Genomic DNA, 19140 nt, shown 5'->3' with positions numbered 1-19140 from the left:
TTGGAACCATACACCTGCACTAGATTTCACTAGATTTCACGCACTGGACTGAAGCCACTGACAGCTCACAAGCCATCTTCTACTGTTCTCTTACTTGCATACATAATGAGCTGAGCTCTGCAAGCATACATACTAAGAAATAGTTTGAGAAAGATTCATAGTTAGATTTGGTGAGAGAAAGAGGGATCCTTTTGGTTTCCTTACAATGCCAAAGTCTCTCTCTTTCTTTATATAGATCTCTACCTTATATTCATTACATAGAGGCATTCTTTGACAAGTTTTAGCTTAGTTTGATTTTGATAGAACAAAGTACAAGAAAAATGAGAGATTGCAGGATTGCTTGTTGTTTCATTGTTTTGGTTCTGTTTCTTGTTCATGGTGTTAATGGTGAAGACCCATATAGGTTGTTCACTTGGAAAATCACTTATGGTGACATTTATCCTCTTGGTGTTAAGCAACAGGTACATTTACCTTTTTACTTTCCTCCCCTGCCTTTATCACTCTATTTTACTTTTCATTTATTTCATTGCTGTTTAGAAAATCATTCTCTTACTTATTGAAACAAAAAGCTATTATCTTTCAAGAATTTTTGTTGGTTTTGGAAGCAAAGGAAAGTTCTTTTTTCCATTTGCATAAAAATAAAAGGGACTGGAGTTTCTGACTTAGTGGAGTAACCATGGCAGGGGATCTTGATCAATGGGCAATTTCCAGGGCCTCAGATCGATGCTGTGACAAACGATAACTTGGTCATCAGTGTGTTCAATTACCTAAGAGAACCATTCCTCATTTCTTGGTAAAATACTCTGTTTTCCCTGTTTTTTTTATCTTCTTATTATAAGTTCTGTTTGTTTGCTACGAAAATGCTGGTCAAAGGAATTGAAAGAAAGTAAGATTCTGAATCTGGGTTGTTTCCGTTTTCGTCCTAATTCTTGTTCTTTGCACTTTTTTTTCTGTTATGGCAAATTGGAAATTGGGTAATTCTGAATAGCAAATAATCCCAAAATGCTAATTTTGTTCTGTTTCCTTCCATTTTCTGCTCTACCAGATCTATGGCTTCAAAATGCTTTCTTATAAAATATTCTTTCCATTAATTATTTCCTAATGACTAATATCTCCTTTCATGCATACTAGTCAGTATAACTTAAGCATCCATTAAGCAGGTTAAGTGAGGGTTGTTTGGGTAAATTGGCCTTTGAGCACATCATGCACATCCTCGACACCTCATACCGTGACTCTGTGAGTAACAAATGGAGGGTTTTATAGAAATAATAGCATCTTTTACCTTTTTAGTGGCTTTTTGTCGGATGGTTTTGCTAAGTCATTTAAGAGACATTCAATGAGGATCTGACCTTGCTTAAATTGTTGTTTAATTGTAAAAAGTCTCAGTTATCAAACTAAATCACCTCCTAATAACCCGTTGCATGTTGGCCACACCTACCCCACAAACCATGTTATTAAAATATTCTGTTTTTGCAACTTGCCTCGCATGGTGCAATCCGACCCCCACATGCTAGATCTCTTTCATGACCCTATCTCTTTCATGACCACATCTGCATTATATTTGATAAATAAAGAAATACACTTTTAAGTTTGCACGGACAAAAATGGTGAACCCTCAACCCATCAGTGTTATATTTTTGTCTTGCTTATTACCTTATCAAACTCAAGTACTTCCTTAAATCAAATCCAGAGATTCAAATGGCTAGGGTAATTTTATAAAGCTCTTATATATTATAGATTTTGATGATTTCTGTGAGTACTTATAGGATTAACCCATAATCTCAAAATCGGCCCTATTTTTCATGTGCGTGAATCGCTATCCGCACCCAGATGGGCTGTTTATTGTGGAAACATTTGCATTCAGAGTGCATTTACTGTTTAGCCCCACAAGCCACCAGCTACGCCCTACACCAAATGAGCCAAAGTACTAGATGTAATTTCACAGGTAGTCCAGACTTTAATTTATGACCAATAAAACAACATTCAGGCCTAACTTTGTAGAGAGGATAGGGGCACCACATTGAATGTGTTAGAAGAAAATTGAAGTTGGGAAGTTACTGTTAGTTGGATGTACTAGTTTCTTGAAAACCCTTTGATAATTAATATAAACTTTTGGATGCTAATAACTTTTAAAACGGATTACAAATGTGAAATTCTATCTTATGTTTGCTGCAATTTAACATATAATATCAATTGCATGGTCAATCCTAACTAATGAGAATGCGAGTACTGGACCTGTGCCACAATTAAGGTGCAATCTGATTGAATGTGATGTCCTATGTATATGTTTCTTCTGTAGGGATGGTATACAGCAGAGAAGGAACTCATGGCAGGATGGAGTTCAAGGCACAAACTGTCCAATCCCACCAGGGAGGAACTTCACTTACAATCTCCAAGTGAAGGATCAGATTGGCAGCTTCTTCTACTTCCCATCCTTTCTATTCCACAAAGCTGCAGGAGGCTTTGGTGGCATCAGAATCTGGAGTCGTCCTAAGATTCCCGTTCCTTTCCCTAATCCTGCTGGAGACTTCACTGTACTCGCTGGTGACTGGTTCAAGACTAATCATTATGTAAGCAACTAAGCATGCCCTCTATTTGTCTGAGGATGAAAATCTAAATTTCTATATTTATAATGGTCTTGTTTTGGAAATTTAGGTACTGAGACGAACCTTGGAGAGTGGTCGCAATCTTCCCTTGCCTGACGGGATTCTCATCAATGGTCGTGGCTGGAATGGATACACATTCACTGTTGATCAAGGTGTCCAGAAATGAACTTCATATTTGAATGTATCAAGTACCATTTTTCTGACTGTTAGATTGTATGTACTACCTAGCTTATAAATGAATGCATAATTCTATCTATGTGGGTTGGCAGTTGCACCTAATTGTTTCAATAATTTGTGTACAGGCAAGACATACAGGTTCAGGATATCAAATGTGGGGCTTACAACATCCCTTAACTTCAGAATTCAGGGGCACAAGATGAAACTGGTGGAGGTAGAAGGATCTCATACACTGCAGAACACCTATGACTCCCTTGACGTCCATCTTGGGCAGTCCTATTCCGTCTTGGTCACAGCTGATCAGCCTGTCCAGGACTACTACATTGTCGTCTCTTCACGCTTCACCACCCGGGTACTCACCACAACAGCCGTTCTTCACTATAGCTATTCGCGAAAGGGAGTTTCAGGTCCTCTCCCTTGGGGTCCTACCTCACAGGTTGCTTGGTCCCTCAACCAGGCAAGATCTATTAGGTACTCAAAGATTCTTTGCTTCGATCATTCTCGTATAAATGTCTTATGCATACAATGTTTTTGATCTGATTGTGTTTTGAACTTCAGTTTGATGCCTATATACACATATATACACAGATGTGTATAGTTACACACAAGTGATAAGTTCCCTTGTGATGAATTTGTGTGCTCTCAATTTGAACCAGATGGAATTTGACAGCAAGTGGACCTAGGCCTAATCCCCAAGGTTCCTACCACTATGGAATGATCAAGCCAGCCCGCACAATCATGCTTGCAAACTCTGCCCCTTACATCAATGGCAAGCAGAGATATGCTGTCAACAGTGTCTCATATATTCAACCAGACACTCCTCTAAAACTTGCTGACTACTTCAACATTCAGGGAGTTTTCAGTGTTGGAAGCATTCCTTCCTACCCGAATGGAGGCAGTGGTGGCTACCTGCAGACCTCAGTTATGCATGCCAACTTCAGAGAATTTGTTGAGATTGTGTTTCAGAATTGGGAGGACACTGTGCAATCTTGGCACATTGATGGCTATTCATTCTTTGTAGTGGGGTAAGATATCATCATGCATATAGTTCCATTCTTCTTTCCCTTGTTCTCAAGACCATGCATATATTGTTTCTTGGTATGATTTGATTCATTTTGAACACAATTGGTGGGATAATCTGCAGGATGGATGGAGGACAATGGACAACTGCAAGTAGAGCGCGTTACAATTTGAGAGACACAGTTGCACGTAGCACTACTCAGGTATATACGAGGAATGATCTCATATATCTGGCATCTTATGTTGTCGGATTTTGAATCATGACTACACATTCAGATGCGATTTCACTTATTCAATAGTTATAATTCAGGGTTTGACAACATAACATGCTGAACTGGCTGACGAGAAATGTGGGAAACATTGTTGGGTTGTTTTGACATGTTTGATTGGGGTTGGGTGCAGGTGTATCCCAGATCATGGACTGCAATCTACGTGGCATTGGACAATGTGGGGATGTGGAATGTGAGGTCTGAGAATTGGGCCAGGCAGTACTTGGGGCAGCAGTTCTATCTGAGAGTCTACTCCCCTGCACATTCATGGAGAGATGAATACCCAATTCCAAGAAATGCTCTTCTTTGTGGGAGGGCAAGAGGGCGTCACACTAGGCCTTTCTGAAAATATTAATTCTGAAAAATATTTAATTCGATGCATTATTATTGTGCATGCTCGATCAAAATTTGTCACGAAAGGGTGACAATGTTTTAGGCGAGGAGGACTAATTAAGCATCCTTTTAAGTTGTAACACAATTCTTGAGCTTCTAGAAATTTTATTTTGTCTTGTTATTAATATTCCTAGATGAGTGAACCATTTCAATAACTCAGAGTAAGTAATGAAGATTATTGCCTCCCGTCAGAATTATTATTTAAAGCTATAAAATTATGGCCAAAAATATATCATTTTATAAAAAAGAATTACCGGTGAAAGAAACGGGTTGTGGATTGTGGTTGGGTCTCCAGACTCCGTGACAAGTTTGGTAGCTATATTCTCTTTTGCTTACGATATCACAGCACACTTGTCCACGCTTCTGGAGCTGAAGCTATGCATGCGAGTGAATGAGTGATGTCACTGCCAGAGAGAGAATATTCCCAGGCCAATTCGAAACCGCCTCTTTGTCTTTGTTCAGTGAGTGCCAATGTGCCATTAATTCTCAGCTCATGCATGTATAACTCCATCTTCCATCAGCAGTTTAGAAATCTAGCATGCTCATCCAACCCATTTTGGCTCTGTCTACTCGATCTGTCCCACATCAATTTAATTAATTAATTCCACCCCAAATTCCAATTTCCAGACCCCCCCTCTCTCTCTCTCTCTCTCTCTCTCTCTCTCTCTGCATAACATATATATATATATATATATGTTTATATGCTTACAAATATAAGTATATAACCAGCTGCACCATTGACGTTTTCTTCCCCCTGCGTGTCTCCCAGCCAGCAATGCCCGACATGCGAAGCATGTCTACGTAGCAATATTGGGAGGACTAATGTGAATGAGTCTTGAATTGCTTCTGGTTTCAGTCTTTGGGACTCTCAGTCAATTCAGCTGTGATTCTGTTTAGAGAAACATCTCATATTTGCATGCTAGTTCATAAGGTGTTAGGCCTCTTTTTCTATTGTTAATTGGTTTTGGATTAGATGTTTAATTAATAAGTCAGATTATATATATATATATATTAAGTCTAACGATCATATATATGTATTTTCACATTACTCAATATGAATTATTCATATGTTAGACCTGATGTTGAACCTCTTTTTTCATTATCAATTAATTTGAGTAGAATGTTTCGATTTTCTTTACATTTATGTCAATTGTCATGTGTATGCGACTCGAAGTGAGTGAAATTCTTTTTGGCTCGAATTAGGGAGAGGGAGGTTTAAATGTATAAAATATTATTGGGTCTGCATTCTTCGGAATGAGACTCAGTCTAAAGTCTTAGGAGGTTTCAAAATTTATTGGGTGCTTTTGGTATGTTTCCTTTAGGACATGCATTGCTTTTGTCACCACCATCACATTCATACCTATAACGTCTGCTTTTTTTTGTTTTCTTGTCAAACTAACCATTGAAGTCTCTTGTTATAACGTTTGCTTTCCTGATTCTCATACCAATTCATCAATTTGAAAATTAAAAAAAGTATGTGTCAATTTGGGATTCACTTGTAAAAAGAAACGGTTAGCAAAAATGATTCCTTACATATAAACAGGAATTCAAACATTTCTCTAAAAGTAATCCTTTACTGTCAAGCTAGCTTGTTGTTACATACATTATACACATTGACTTGACTTTTTAATGACAAATATAAATCAATCCCATGTAAGATTTAACTAATAGAATATTAATTGTACTTATATATATATCTTATGAACTTTCAGATATTTATGAAAATGATATAATCAACTCTTACCAAAAAAAAAAAAATGATATAATCAACAAGATTTTGATTGGAATATCATATAACTTTTCACGTACCTTTCATTTTCACCCAATCATGAAGGCATTTTTGAACATAAAAATCACAACCTGCAGCAAGACCCGAAATTCTGTGTCCCAAGTTTTTCTTTTTCTTTTTCTTTTTCCAATTGAAATTAACTCCAAGGACTCAAGTGTCCCTTTGAGCCAGAGAAAAGCTGCCCTGCGCTAAAGGACACAATAGCCACAGAGAGATATTAGTCGCACTGATATCATCTCTGTCTATTTATTCTCTCTTTGTTGCAACCCCCCCTTCAGAAACCTCTCTCTCTCTCTCTCTCTCTCTCTCTCTCTCTCTCTCTCTCTCTCCAAGATGAGTACTCAGGTCATGAAGATCAGCTCCCTTAAGAGGTCTCCATCTTCTTCTCTGGACAATGGTGAACAATATTCTCAACACTACTCCTCATTTGATGATGGTGATCATATGAGATCAACAGCTGCTCGACAGCGATCATTAGTACTCCATCATCATCATCAGCATCAGCATCATCATAATTTGTCTGAAAATCATCAGATGATGATGAGGCAGCTGCACCAGCACCAGCACCAGCTCCAGCACCATTATCATCACCATAACCATAAACCACCATCAAACACTGTGGCGGTCAGGCCTTATGTTCGCTCCAAAATGCCTCGCCTTCGGTGGACACCTGATCTTCACCACTGTTTTGTGCATGCTGTTGAAAGACTCGGAGGAGAAGACAGTAAACTAGCTGGCCTCTAGAGATCTCTAGATAATCAATATCTATAACAGAATATTATTGAGTTAAGATAAAATGTTTATGATTCTAATTAATTAATTAATTTCAGGAGCTACTCCAAAGATGGTTCTACAGATCATGAATGTGAATGGGCTGACCATATCTCACGTTAAAAGCCATCTTCAGGTGATCATGGTCTAATGATTAAACGTACCCTTCGTTTAACTTTCTAGGGTTGAATTTGATTTGGGGTTTATTTTGGGATTAATTGGTTATTATCGTCTAGGTTTGAGAATTTTATTTTTTAATTTCACCGTTTCTAATCACATTGAGATTTGCCATGGACAGATGTATAGGAGCATGAAGCATGAACAAGCGATGCAAGGTACACATGTACACCGTTTATTCATTTATTTATGCATGCGCTACATCTAGCATTATTCGAATCTTTTCAAATTAATTCGGATCTCGCCTTTCTTGACTAATTTTTCATTGTTAATTTAAACCTATGCAGTAAAATTTGGTCATTAATTTCATTACTCATTGATGGCCTAGGACTAGAAATAATAATAATCTTAATTTATATGCCTTATCGATAAGTAAAATCTTGCATGAGATTCATTTCATAACTAGGCTTTAAATTAACTAACAAATTTAAAATGCCCTTGAGTAAATTAAAGAAGAACATCAAATTATTTAAGCAAGGCTTTAAACTTAAAATATATTTATCATATTTTCGGTGTATATTAACTGATTTTTTATATTTTTGGTGTATATTTAATTTCTGATGTATATTAACTGATTTATCATATTTTCGGTGTATATTTTTGGTGTACCGACAAGATTAATTAGGCTCACTCAGTAATTTACAACTGATTTTTTGGTTTCTTATATAAAAAAAATAAAAAATAAAAATGACATAATTCATTTGTGACTTGTGACTTGTATATATATTAACTTTCTTTAAGCTAGCTCTAACCTTATATTGAACTTTAATTTGTTGCAGAAGCGGTTATGGGAGCAGAGAAGAATGATATGACGCAGGGCAGCTTGGAACACTCAAACTCAAACTTATTGGAACCAATTATCAATAGTAGTACTCAATCTAGTTATCTCCAGAACAAGGATATTGGGATGATAAACATGTACAATGCTACTGCAGCCTACAAAGGCATCATGACCACGCAGCTGCCGAAATGGTTTGTGAATATATTATTTATTTTTTCAATAATAGAGTACTTTAATTAAAATATGAAGAATGCTAGTTGTCTTCTCCTTGCTTCTTTTCTCTTCGATCTCTTGTTTATTTCGCAATGAAGTTTCATGATCGAAACATTTTATTTTCTAGATTGTCCTTTAAATATCTTATTTGTAAAAATTTAATCAAATAGATAACCATTTAATTAGTCATCTAATTCATATCAAATAAATAGACAGTGAATATAACTGCAATAAAAATCGTCTATTTATTTGATATTATTAGTTAGATGATTAAACGATTTCTGATTTTAATTATTTTTTCATAAGATGATCTTTAAAGAGTGCTCTAGAAAATGAAAAATTTCGATCAAGAGACTATACTTCGAAATGAACACTGGAAGAGAGAAGACAAATATAGCATTCGATCCTCTTACAATATTAATCAGTACTAGTACTGTGGTTGCGCTTATATATAACATTATAGAAATGTTTAAATTTGGAGTTTTGGGTATTTTACAGGAAAGATGATGAACAGAAGCAAGAGATGTGGATTGATCACAAGAAAGTGAGGGATCTGCCTACATTACCTGAGTACTATGAAGTATCAAGTAAAACATGGCCGGATGAGCAGAAATCCGATTCTTACATCATATTCAAGGATCTACTCAAAAGATGCACTGACGATGCCCAAGTACTACTCTTTCTCTCTTTCTCTCTTTATATATATATATATAGGCTTCTTCTGTTGAGGTATACCTCAACTTATTTATGTTGAGGTATGACCTTGTTGGGGCCCACACGAGTCGTTTTGTGTCGATCCAAACCGTTCGCAAGGATCATCTTCATTGATAGATCATCCTTGCAAAAACGTAGCCAAATCGGAAATCATTTGCTTATCTAACTTTGATAAAACAAATGAACGGTTTCATCGAAAATATTTGGTTCGTCCATTTATTTGATCAAAGTTAGATAAGCAAATGATTTCCGATTTGGCTAATTTTTTGCAAGGATGATCTATTTATGGAGATGTAAAAATTGAACGGTTCGGATCGACACAAAACAACTCGTGTGGGCCCCAACATGGTATACCTCAACATAAATAAGCTGAGGTATATCTTAACAGAAGGAGCCTAATATATAGGCTTCTTCTGTTGAGGTATACCTCAACTTATTTATGTTGAGGTATGACCTTGTTGGGGCCCACACGAGTCGTTTTGTGTCGATCCGAACCGTTTGCAAGGATCATCTTCATTGATAGATCATCCTTGCAAAAACGTAACCAAATCGGAAATCATTTGCTTATCTAACTTTGATAAAACAAATGAACGGTTTCATCGAAAATATTTGGTTCGTCCATTTATTTGATCAAAGTTAGATAAGCAAATGATTTCCGATTTGGCTAATTTTTTGCAAGGATGATCTATTTATGGAGATGTAAAAATTGAACGGTTCGGATCGACACAAAACAACTCGTGTGGGCCCCAACATGGTATACCTCAACATAAATAAGCTAAGGTATATCTTAACAGAAGGAGCCTATATATATATATACACGTGTGTGGCTAAAGTCTAAACAGTTCATTAATTCCAATGCATGTATGTATGACTTTTCAGGAGAGCAATGGTCAAGGAAAAGTGTCGCTACTCACAGCGAGTTGCAAGAGCAATGATACAAAATTGGAAGATTTAGGTGGTCATGAAGGTAAAACAAGATCAGTAGATGGTGATGATGCCGCAATGTCTCTATCACTCAACTCATCAAAAGATTATTATTCCCAGCAGCAGCGATTGTGGCCAAGCAAAGCAACTGCAGGGAATTCAGATGTCAATGATGTCTCTCTTGAGCTTACTCTTGTTTAAAATCATGCATGCACATAATTATATGTGCAGACAATAAGAAAACTTGAAAAAGTAACTCCATGCATCCATCTTCTTCAATATTCGGTCTCTTCCTATATTTACATGCAATCATATATGGCCGGATATCGACAAAAGCATGCACATGAGCTAACATTAGTTTTGTAATCCAATTTGTCTAATAAGAGTAGATTTCTCATTTGATTTCGAGATAGGTACAACATATATACACACAATTGGCGACCATGGTAGTCAATCGGTGTATGGTCATTTATCAATTAATATTAATTATCTCACATCTCATATTAATTTAAAACATTCAACTTAAAGATATATGTTTGTATTATATAGATGGGTGTGATCGAGTAATATAATTGACAAATCGATCATATATTAAAAATATAATAATCACATCATATGGAGTAAAAAAATTGTAATGATCATTTAACATTTTCTTTTGCAATGCAAATGTGTGACCGGAATGTAGCAAACGTACGTATCTCAACGTTATCATTTATCAAAGATAAGCACTTTATTCAGTTTGCTACAAAATTCAAAATTTCTTTTCAACCACGTTAAAGGTAGCTAAGAAGACAGATTAAAAAAATAAAAAAGTCATGCAAAAACAGAGAAATTAAGGATGTACATATGTCATAACTCACTAATTAAATATTTTTATTAATTATTGTTAAAACTAAAAATAATCGATAGGTCATAATTATAGGATTTGAATTCTCTATTTTCTTTATTTTTACTTATTTCAATTCTAACCATATATATAATATAAATTCAAGCTCATCACCTTCTCTTGCTTGTCTCGTCCTTTAATCTATATATTCTATCTTAGGCACGATCAGAAGCAAATTTATCACCTTGGTTGCAGCCTGTACTTTTAGGCATATAATTCGAAAGATTAATTGAGCAGATCAGAGATTGACAGAGGCATGGTCCGCATGGAAGTCTATAATTACGTACTACAAGGCAGAGAATTGCCAGACCCTTGGTTGGACTCGAGTCACTCGAAGCCAATATATCGCACCAGTGAGTATGCCTTTTTGGACCAAAATTTAGAAGTGGGCCTATCCGGCCACAGTTGATCATACTATCGCCTTAGGCAAACTTTTGTTGTTCAAATGATGTCATGATGTGGTATATTGTTTCTTTTATTTAACTTTTGATCCATTCATAATCTTATTTATTTCTAGCAAATTTGGCAATTCTAGTATTGTTACTCTAATAGTATTATTATATCTTCCATCTCTGTACTTTTTTCAAATCAATGTAAATTTACTCTGAATATTCATAATTTTTGATAATATTCAAAGATGGAAGATTTGAATTTGACATCTTAGATGTCGATGTAATTTTTAATCACTACATACAGATACAAACTCCCATGTGACAACTAGTAGCATATGTGACTTTTTCCCCCTTTTTTCATCTTGAGGAGGGCTGGGGATTCAAGTTTGGGACCTCTGTAACATTGTGGAGAGACCACAAACTAGTTGGTGTTGTATTTGTGACTTGATTATTGCTACTGCATGTGTGTACATGTAGTGGAGGCAATTAAGTTTGAGGTTTTGAAACTTGAAATTATGGAAGAAATTTATAGGAGTTGATAAAGTGGGAGTAGTTAGCTTGAGCAATAATCCCATTAGGGCTTGGCCATAAAAGTTGGTATTCCAATAGAAGGTGTGGGAAGCAGCTTAAGCTTAAAGGCTAAAGGCCAAGGCTCAGGTACAGAAACAAGATAAGGGAAATCTTTAAAGGATATTACCAAAAGAACATAATATATCTCTTTAACTAAACGCTGAGTACTCAAAATTATTGCTTGAGTGGTCCAATATTCTCCCCAACTATTTCTATATATATGTGCACCAATTAATATATATATAATATATATATGATGAAATGCAGGAATACGGCCAAAAAAACAAAAGAAATGCAGGAATTAATGGATATTGCTGGCCAGGTAATCCGTACTTTGCTAGGGGGTACACTTCAAGTGTCTATGCCACCCAAACAACCTGTACAACAATACTTAAACTTTTCTTTTATATATACCAGATTAATTGGTCACATGGCTGTTTTTACATGATCCTATTCGTCTGCTTCTCTGGAAATTGCTAAGTGATATATATATATATATATATATATATATCACTTAGCCTGAGTTCAGAAACATTATATATATAACAATTTGTGGAAAGTAATTAAGATGACATATATGCATGGGACATGCATGTGGATTGATGAATTATAGACTTAAAAATGCCTTAATTAATTAGTTGCACTATGGCTCACTATCCCTCTCTCGAAATATCAAGAAGATTCCCTCACCTACTGACCGGCCTACTCCACCATGTCTGCTTGATTATTATTCTGTAAGTGGGTTAATTTATTTGCAATCTCTCCGCAATTATTTGAGAGTATTGATAACAGAGGGCAAGTATTCTTTGATAAGGGTTGGAGTTTTATACTTTCTTGTCGGCGCTCGATCTGTAGTTGACCTCACAATAATTAGTTTGGACTAACTAGCTAGCTTGGACCATTCTTGACTCGGATGATTTGGTGTTATTCACTTATTCCCCCCACTTACTTGTCTCTTTGAAAAACATTAATGAATGAGCATCAGAGCATGGACCAGTATTTTTGGTAATTATAACTTATAGGATTGAGATCCTTTCTTTGATTTTGTTTCACTTTTAATTTTATACATACATTTATTATCTAAGAATAAGAGTAAAATATGAAATGATCTTGTAGTACGTACTCTTTTTTTCTTTTGGGTCAAGTATCTTATACTCTTATAGTACTCTTTGAGTATATATAGAATTACATAAACCCTATTACTTAATTAAGATTAAAATAAGCAAAAACAAGACAAACAGATAATTAAATTCCTAACTTATCACAACATGTATATATAGTGAGCACTTGTGGGCTAGTTTGGCAGCTGACTATATATGAATATTGAGTGTAACCACAACACCAGGTAATATGTTAACGTGATATTAAATTATAATATGCGTACAATTTTAAAGATTTTAATTAAGATTTAGAATTCTAGGCATTAATAAATATCAAACACACCAAACTATTATCTCAATTTTTTTATTCATAACAGCACGTTAGTGGTGGAGCAGAAAAATTTCTCCTATATAGAGAGATCGAAGACATTACGTACTAATTAAGAAGCCAATTAAGCAAGTGGTCTAGCTTGGGTTACAGAGCCTTGCTTGTTCTAAGAGCCATGGGAATGCACGGTAGATTTTTGTGCGTGGCTCTTCTTCTTTTTAGCATTTTCTGTGGTTTAAGTGGGTTTGGTCATGGAAAAGAAGTTGATGAAAGCGGGGGGAGGTTTGATGATGATGAGGACGATTGTTCATATCCAAGTTGGCGGGGTTGTGGAAGCTTTTTTGGAAGAGGTGGCAGAGATTTTGGTGGGGATGCTGGTAAGGGAGTGAGTCATAATGGAGGGCATGGTGGTGGTGGTGGTGGCGGTGGTGGAGGTGGAGGAGAAAGTGGTAATGGTGTAGGCAGTGGTTCTGGACATGGAGAGGGATTTGGTTCTGGAGGAGGGAAAACTGGTAGTGGAGCTGGAGGTGGTGGCGGTGGTGGTGGAGAAGGCGGAGGTGGATCGGGTCATGGTGAAGGGTATGGCGTTGGGGGTGGGGCAGGTGATGATACGGGGGGTGGGGGTGGGGGGGAAGGTGGAGGTAGTGGTGATTCTGGTGGAGGTTCAGGTCATGGTAGTGGATTTGGCGCGGGCGTTGGTATAGGAGGAACTGGCGGCAGAGGGGGAGGAGGTGGTGGTGGAGGCGGCGGAGGTGGTAGTGGTTCGGGTGGAGGGTCTGGTCATGGTAGAGGTTTTGGTGCTGGTGGTTATGTAGGTGGTAACGGAGGTGGAGGCGGAGGCGGAGGAGGTGGCGGAGGAGGTGGAGGTGGTTCTAATGGAGGTTATGGGCATGGTAGTGGTTTTGGTGGTGGTGGTGGTGTAGGTGGCATAGGAGGAGGCGGAGGAGGCGATGGTGGTGGCAAAGGGTATGGTGGAAGTAATGGGATAGGAATAGGATTTGGAATGGGCATTGGATTTGGGTTTGGTATCGGATCAAGTGGTGGATCTAATTATAATAGCAAGGATAGTGGTGATGGCCCGGGTGACCCTTAAGCCTCAATGGACATATTAAAGTCTTTATGCATGCTTTTGCACTTGTACGTGTTAAGGCTTATAGCTAATGCTTTGATCAAGTTGCAAGACAAAGAAGAAAGCTCGCGAGGCATTAGAAAATTTGAATCACTTTTACAAATACGTGTCAGACGTAATTTGATTTAGAATAATCAATGTAAGTTTCTATGATTGAAAATTCAAATGCTACATTCTATTGGCAATTATTATGACCTTCCAAGATATATAAGTGACATCCTTCTTGATTTAAAAACCAACATGCACTAACATGCACATATGGCACTATATTTAGATTATACGGTAATTAATATAAGTAGCGCTTTAGAGTTAATTAGTTAATAAGATAATATATATGGAGCTAACCATCTCTTCGCCAAATGAACACTACATTCTTGTCATTCGACCTCTCATCTTTCAATTAATGTTATAAAAGCACAACTCTGAATGCAGATCGTGACATCTTATGAGGCATCCTCTTATAATAAGATGAGCCTCATGTATTGTCGATCCACCTCATTGTGAGGGAATTTTTTATAGGACATGCCCCAAAAAAAAATTGCTTGGCAATTCATATTCCCAACTGTGCACTAACTTGGTAACGTATGGACTACCATGAGGCAATTTATAAAAGCAAAGTCAATATATCACATCTTCGCCACATCAGCAATTAATAAGTTAGTTGACGGTGAGGTTAACAGAGGTATTTAAGTGACGAGATATCACAGTTAAAGTACTTAAATGCAATTTTTTAAAATTGAGGTACTAAATTAAAAGTGATGTATAATTAAAATATATAAATGTAATTAACCCAAAATTTAACTAATAATACGGCTCAATTTTTATTCTAGATGACAATGTGAGACCGTCCCAATAGTCTGGGGACATATGTGTAAATTTCCGTTTATAGTATTGCTCGAACAACCTTCTTGTTCTTCCCAACTTAAGCAAACATCTCCCCATCTCAACAACTACGTCATTGATTAACTTGATTTCTTATAGTGCCCTTTTGACGGCCATGCCTCCCTGAGTTCCTCACCAAGTCACCAGCTTTGGTCTTCACTGATCACCTGACCTCGGTTCCACCACATGGATTCCTACACCCCTCTGAGGCTTGATAGGACTCAAATGTAAATAGTAAACTGTTATAAACAGTTTACCATGTGGCTGCCACATGTCATATTTTTAGTGGGTCTTGGCTATATGGTCGTTGGGCCTTTCTGTTGCAACGGCTCTGTTGCTGGTATATTACCAGAGCAGCTCTTGTGTAAAGAACGGTTAATGAATAATGAAGTGATCTCGTTCTTGATTCTTAGTCAGTCATCTCTAAGGTAGAAACTAGGGTTTTATCAGAAACAGTCACAGCCCTTTTTCCTCACCTGTATTGCTGGTCAAAAAGAAGGATAACACTTGGAGAATGTGCATGGATTATAGACAATTAAATGAGCTCACTATTAAGGACAAATACCCAATTCCATTGATTGATGATTTGTTGGATGAATTACATGGGGCAATGTATTTTTCTAAATTGGATTTGAGGAGTGGTTACCATCAGATAAGAGTTCATTCTGCAGATATTGAGAAGACTGCTTTCAGGACTCATGAGGGACATTATGAATTTCTAGTAATGCCTTTTGGCTTGACCAATGCCCCTGCCACATTTCAAGGTTTAATGAATGAGATTTTCAGAGCTTGTTTGAGGCGGTTTGTTCTGGTCTTTTTTGATGATATACTAGTGTACAGCACTTCTTGGGAAGCTCACTTAAGCCATCTTAAGATTGTGTTGGGGCTGCTGCAACAACATCAACTATTTGTTAAGATGTCTAAGTGTGCATTTGGAGTCACAACTATTGAATATTTGGGCCATATTGTTTCTAGAGAAGGTGTTTCAGCTGACCCTTCCAAGTTGCAAGCAGTGGCAGATTGGCCTTTACCAGTTTCTGTGAAGAGTTTGCGCGGCTTTCTGGGTCTTACAGGGTATTATCGGAAATTTATTCCCGACTACGGACGATTGAGCTACCCTTTGACTCAATTGACCAAGAAAGATGGTTTTATTTGGACTCAAGAGGCTACTGATGCATTTCATAAGCTTAAAGCATTAATGCTATCCCCAAGGGTCTTAGCCTTACCAGATTTTACAAAAACTTTCATTATTGAAAGTGATGCTTCTGGCACTGGAATTGGTGCTGTGTTACAGCAGGATGGGAAACCTATTGCCTTCACCAGCAAAGCACTTGGTCCAAGGAATCAGGCTCTTTCCACATATGAAAGAGAAATGATGGCCATTGTTCATGCAATTAAAAAATGGCATCACTATCTGCAGGGTAGGCATTTTGTGATCAAAACAGATCACCATAGCCTCAAATATTTTTTGCACCACAAGGCTCACACTCCTTGCCAACAGAAGTGGGTCACCAAATTGCTCGGTTATGATTATGAGATCCATTATAGACAAGGTTGTGATAACAAGGCTGCGGATGCCTTATCCCGATCCCCACTTGTTACTAGTTCTTGTTCTACAATGGCTCAGGTGCGTTGCATGGATACTGGGTCATCTGATCTAGCAGATACTAAGGCTTGTTCGGAGACTCTTGCTATTTCCTACCCTTATCATAGCTGGATGGATGATTTGAGGAGGTACAATGAAGGTGACCCTTGGATTTTGGCTAAGATGCAGCAACTTTCATCAAATAGCTCTACCCCACCAGTCCATACTCAGTCCGTTTCTGCTACTAATCATCTGCAGAAGTACCATATTGATAATGGTCTCCTCAAATACAAGTCTCGGATAGTATTGAGTCCCACATCTGAATGGAAAGCCAAAGTTTTTCATGCTCACCATTCAGTACCAACAGCGGGTCATGCTGGTTTTCTCAAAACTTATCAGCGATTATTTAGAAGTTTTTATTGGCCGGGTATGAAGACTGATGTTAAGCAGTGGGTTGCCGAGTGCCACACTTGCCAGCAGCATAAGTATGAGACCTTATCCCCTGCTGGTCTACTACAGCCCTTGCCTGTGCCAGATAGAGTTTGGACTGACATTTCTATGGACTTTATTATTGGCTTACCCCCTTGCCATGGCAAATCGGTGATCTTCGTGGTAGTTGATCGATTGAGCAAATATGCTCACTTCATTGCCTTAGCTCATCCCTATACTGCAGCAACAGTTGCTCAGGTATTTGTGGATCATGTCTTTAAGCTCCATGGGATGCCTAGTTCTATAGTTTGTGACAGGGACCCAATTTTTGTCAGTGATTTTTGGAGGGAATATTTCAAATTACATGATGTAGCTTTACGGATGAGTTCTGGCTATCATCCTCAAACAGATGGTCAGACAGAGGTGGTGAATAGGTGCCTGGAAACATACTTAAGGTGTTTTGCTGCGGCTCAACCAAGGAAATGGGTTCAATGGTTATCCTGGGCAGAGTTTAGCTATAATACAGCTTTCCATACTGCTACTAGGTTGACTCCATTTGAGGTGGTGTATGGACAACCCCCTCCCACTGTTACTCCCTATGAGCAAGGTACAACTAAATTTGCTGGGGTTGACAGAACTTTGGTTGCGAGAGATAGGATGCTTTCCCTTCTCAAAACTAATTTGGGGCTGGCACAGAACCGAATGAAGATTCAAGCAGATAAACATCGACGAGAAAAGGAATTCCAGATTGGTGATCGAGTGTACTTGAAATTAATTCCTTACAGATTGCAGTCACTGTCTACTCACTCCTACCATAAGCTTTTGCCTAAATTCTATGGTCCTTATGAAATCTTGGATAAGTTGGGGTCAGTAGCTTATAAACTCAATTTACCTGAGGGTTGCAAGATTCACCCTGTTTTTCATGTCTCATGTTTGAAGAAGCAGCTAGGAAATCATGTTACTCCTACACTAGCTTTACCACAGATCACTGAAGATGGCATTGTCCAAGATGAACCCTTAGCTATTTTGGAAAGGAAGTTGGTCAAGAGGGGTAATGCAGCTGGGGTGGATGTTCTGGTTCAGTGGAGACATCACTCTCCTGAGGAGGCTACATGGGAAGATTACTACGACATGAAGGCAAGATTTCCTGAATTCATTGCTCAAGCGGAAGCTGCTGCTGTGCTGGGAAGGTGAAGATGCAATTGCACTACGGCTGCTGCTGCGCTTGGACGGTGAAGATGCAATTGCACTATGGCTGTTGCTGTGCTTGGACGTTGAAGATGCAATTGCCATTTGGACTTTCTTTTTTCTTTTTGTTGATTTTCTTGTTAATATTCGTTTACACATTCTGTAAATTTGGTTTCATAGGGGAGGGTAATGATAGGACTCAAATGTAAATAGTAAACTGTTATAAACAGTTTACCATGTGGCTGCCACATGTCATATTTTTAGTGGGTCTTGGCTATATGGTCGTTGGGCCTTTCTGTTGCAACGGCTCTGTTGCTGGTATATTACCAGAGCAGCTCTTGTGTAAAGAACGGTTAATGAATAATGAAGTGATCTCGTTCTTGATTCTTAGTCAGTCATCTCTAAGGTAGAAACTAGGGTTCTATCAAGGCTCTGACTTGTTCAACTTCAAGGATCCGCACAACAAAACAACTAAATTAGTGGGTCCCGATTCCTACTACAATTTTAGTAAACCTCGGACAAGATGAGCGGCAAAGATTAGCCCAGTGTCTGATTCTCTGCCATCAGAACAGCCGTTGGATAATAAGTACATAGGAAATCTGGGTGTGACTGAGAAGCACCCAAATATGGGAAAGACTGAAACAGAGAGAGTGAGTGAGACAGCGATAGAATCGTAGATTGGGGTTATCCGTCACGTAGTGATATCACCACTCACTAGCGATGGGGTGTTGTCTCGATTAGGAAGGGAAACCCTCCTCCACCCACTACATACCACCAACTTTTTTTTTTTAATATCTCTGTCTCTGTGTCTCAGACT

General features: G+C 37.8%; 2 protein-coding genes across 3 annotated transcripts; both read left to right on the top strand.

Annotated features, from left to right (window-relative positions):
* The first annotated feature begins 90 nt into the window (after nt 1–90).
* LOC147298535 (protein SKU5 SIMILAR 14-like) lies at nt 91–4624 on the top strand. 2 transcript variants are annotated; one of them, XM_086236147.1, is made up of 8 exons: nt 91–461; nt 684–793; nt 2300–2570; nt 2656–2758; nt 2909–3254; nt 3440–3808; nt 3928–4006; nt 4206–4624. In XM_086236147.1, exons 1-8 carry the CDS (start codon nt 321–323, stop codon nt 4416–4418), a joined length of 1632 nt encoding a protein of 543 aa, XP_086092273.1. In that variant the 5' UTR covers nt 91–320; the 3' UTR covers nt 4419–4624. The 2 variants fall into 2 exon arrangements, with proteins under 2 accessions (XP_086092273.1, XP_086092276.1); XM_086236150.1 differs by lacking the exons at nt 91–461; nt 684–793 and adding an exon at nt 1996–2070.
* Nucleotides 4625–6293: 1669 nt separating this feature from the next.
* Nucleotides 6294–10035, top strand: LOC147298534 (uncharacterized). The gene is made up of 7 exons (XM_086254216.1): nt 6294–6349; nt 6533–6978; nt 7085–7161; nt 7324–7360; nt 7982–8174; nt 8695–8866; nt 9790–10035. Exons 1-7 carry the CDS (start codon nt 6294–6296, stop codon nt 10033–10035), a joined length of 1227 nt encoding a protein of 408 aa, XP_086110342.1.
* Nucleotides 10036–19140: the final 9105 nt, after the last annotated feature.

Source organism: Dryas octopetala, chromosome 1 (assembly GCF_963921425.1).
Source record: "Dryas octopetala chromosome 1, drDryOcto1.1, whole genome shotgun sequence".
In the NCBI taxonomy this organism is placed as follows: domain Eukaryota; kingdom Viridiplantae; phylum Streptophyta; class Magnoliopsida; order Rosales; family Rosaceae; genus Dryas; species Dryas octopetala.
Note: the sequence above shows the minus strand (reverse complement) of the source record. Positions and strands in the feature narration are given on the sequence as shown.

Bases quoted from the DNA above. Each gene is read 5' to 3' on its own strand.
- LOC147298535 (XM_086236147.1), top strand. From the start codon at position 321: ATGAGAGATTGCAGGATTGCTTGTTGTTTCATTGTTTTGGTTCTGTTT. The intron at 462-683 runs GTACATTTACCT...TAACCATGGCAG, and splicing joins CTCTTGGTGTTAAGCAACAG to GGGATCTTGATCAATGGGCA. The intron at 4,007-4,205 runs GTATATACGAGG...GGTTGGGTGCAG, and splicing joins TTGCACGTAGCACTACTCAG to GTGTATCCCAGATCATGGAC.
- LOC147298534 (XM_086254216.1), top strand. From the start codon at position 6,294: ATGAAGGCATTTTTGAACATAAAAATCACAACCTGCAGCAAGACCCGA. The intron at 6,350-6,532 runs GTCCCAAGTTTT...CCCCCCCTTCAG, and splicing joins AGCAAGACCCGAAATTCTGT to AAACCTCTCTCTCTCTCTCT. The intron at 8,867-9,789 runs GTACTACTCTTT...ATGACTTTTCAG, and splicing joins GATGCACTGACGATGCCCAA to GAGAGCAATGGTCAAGGAAA.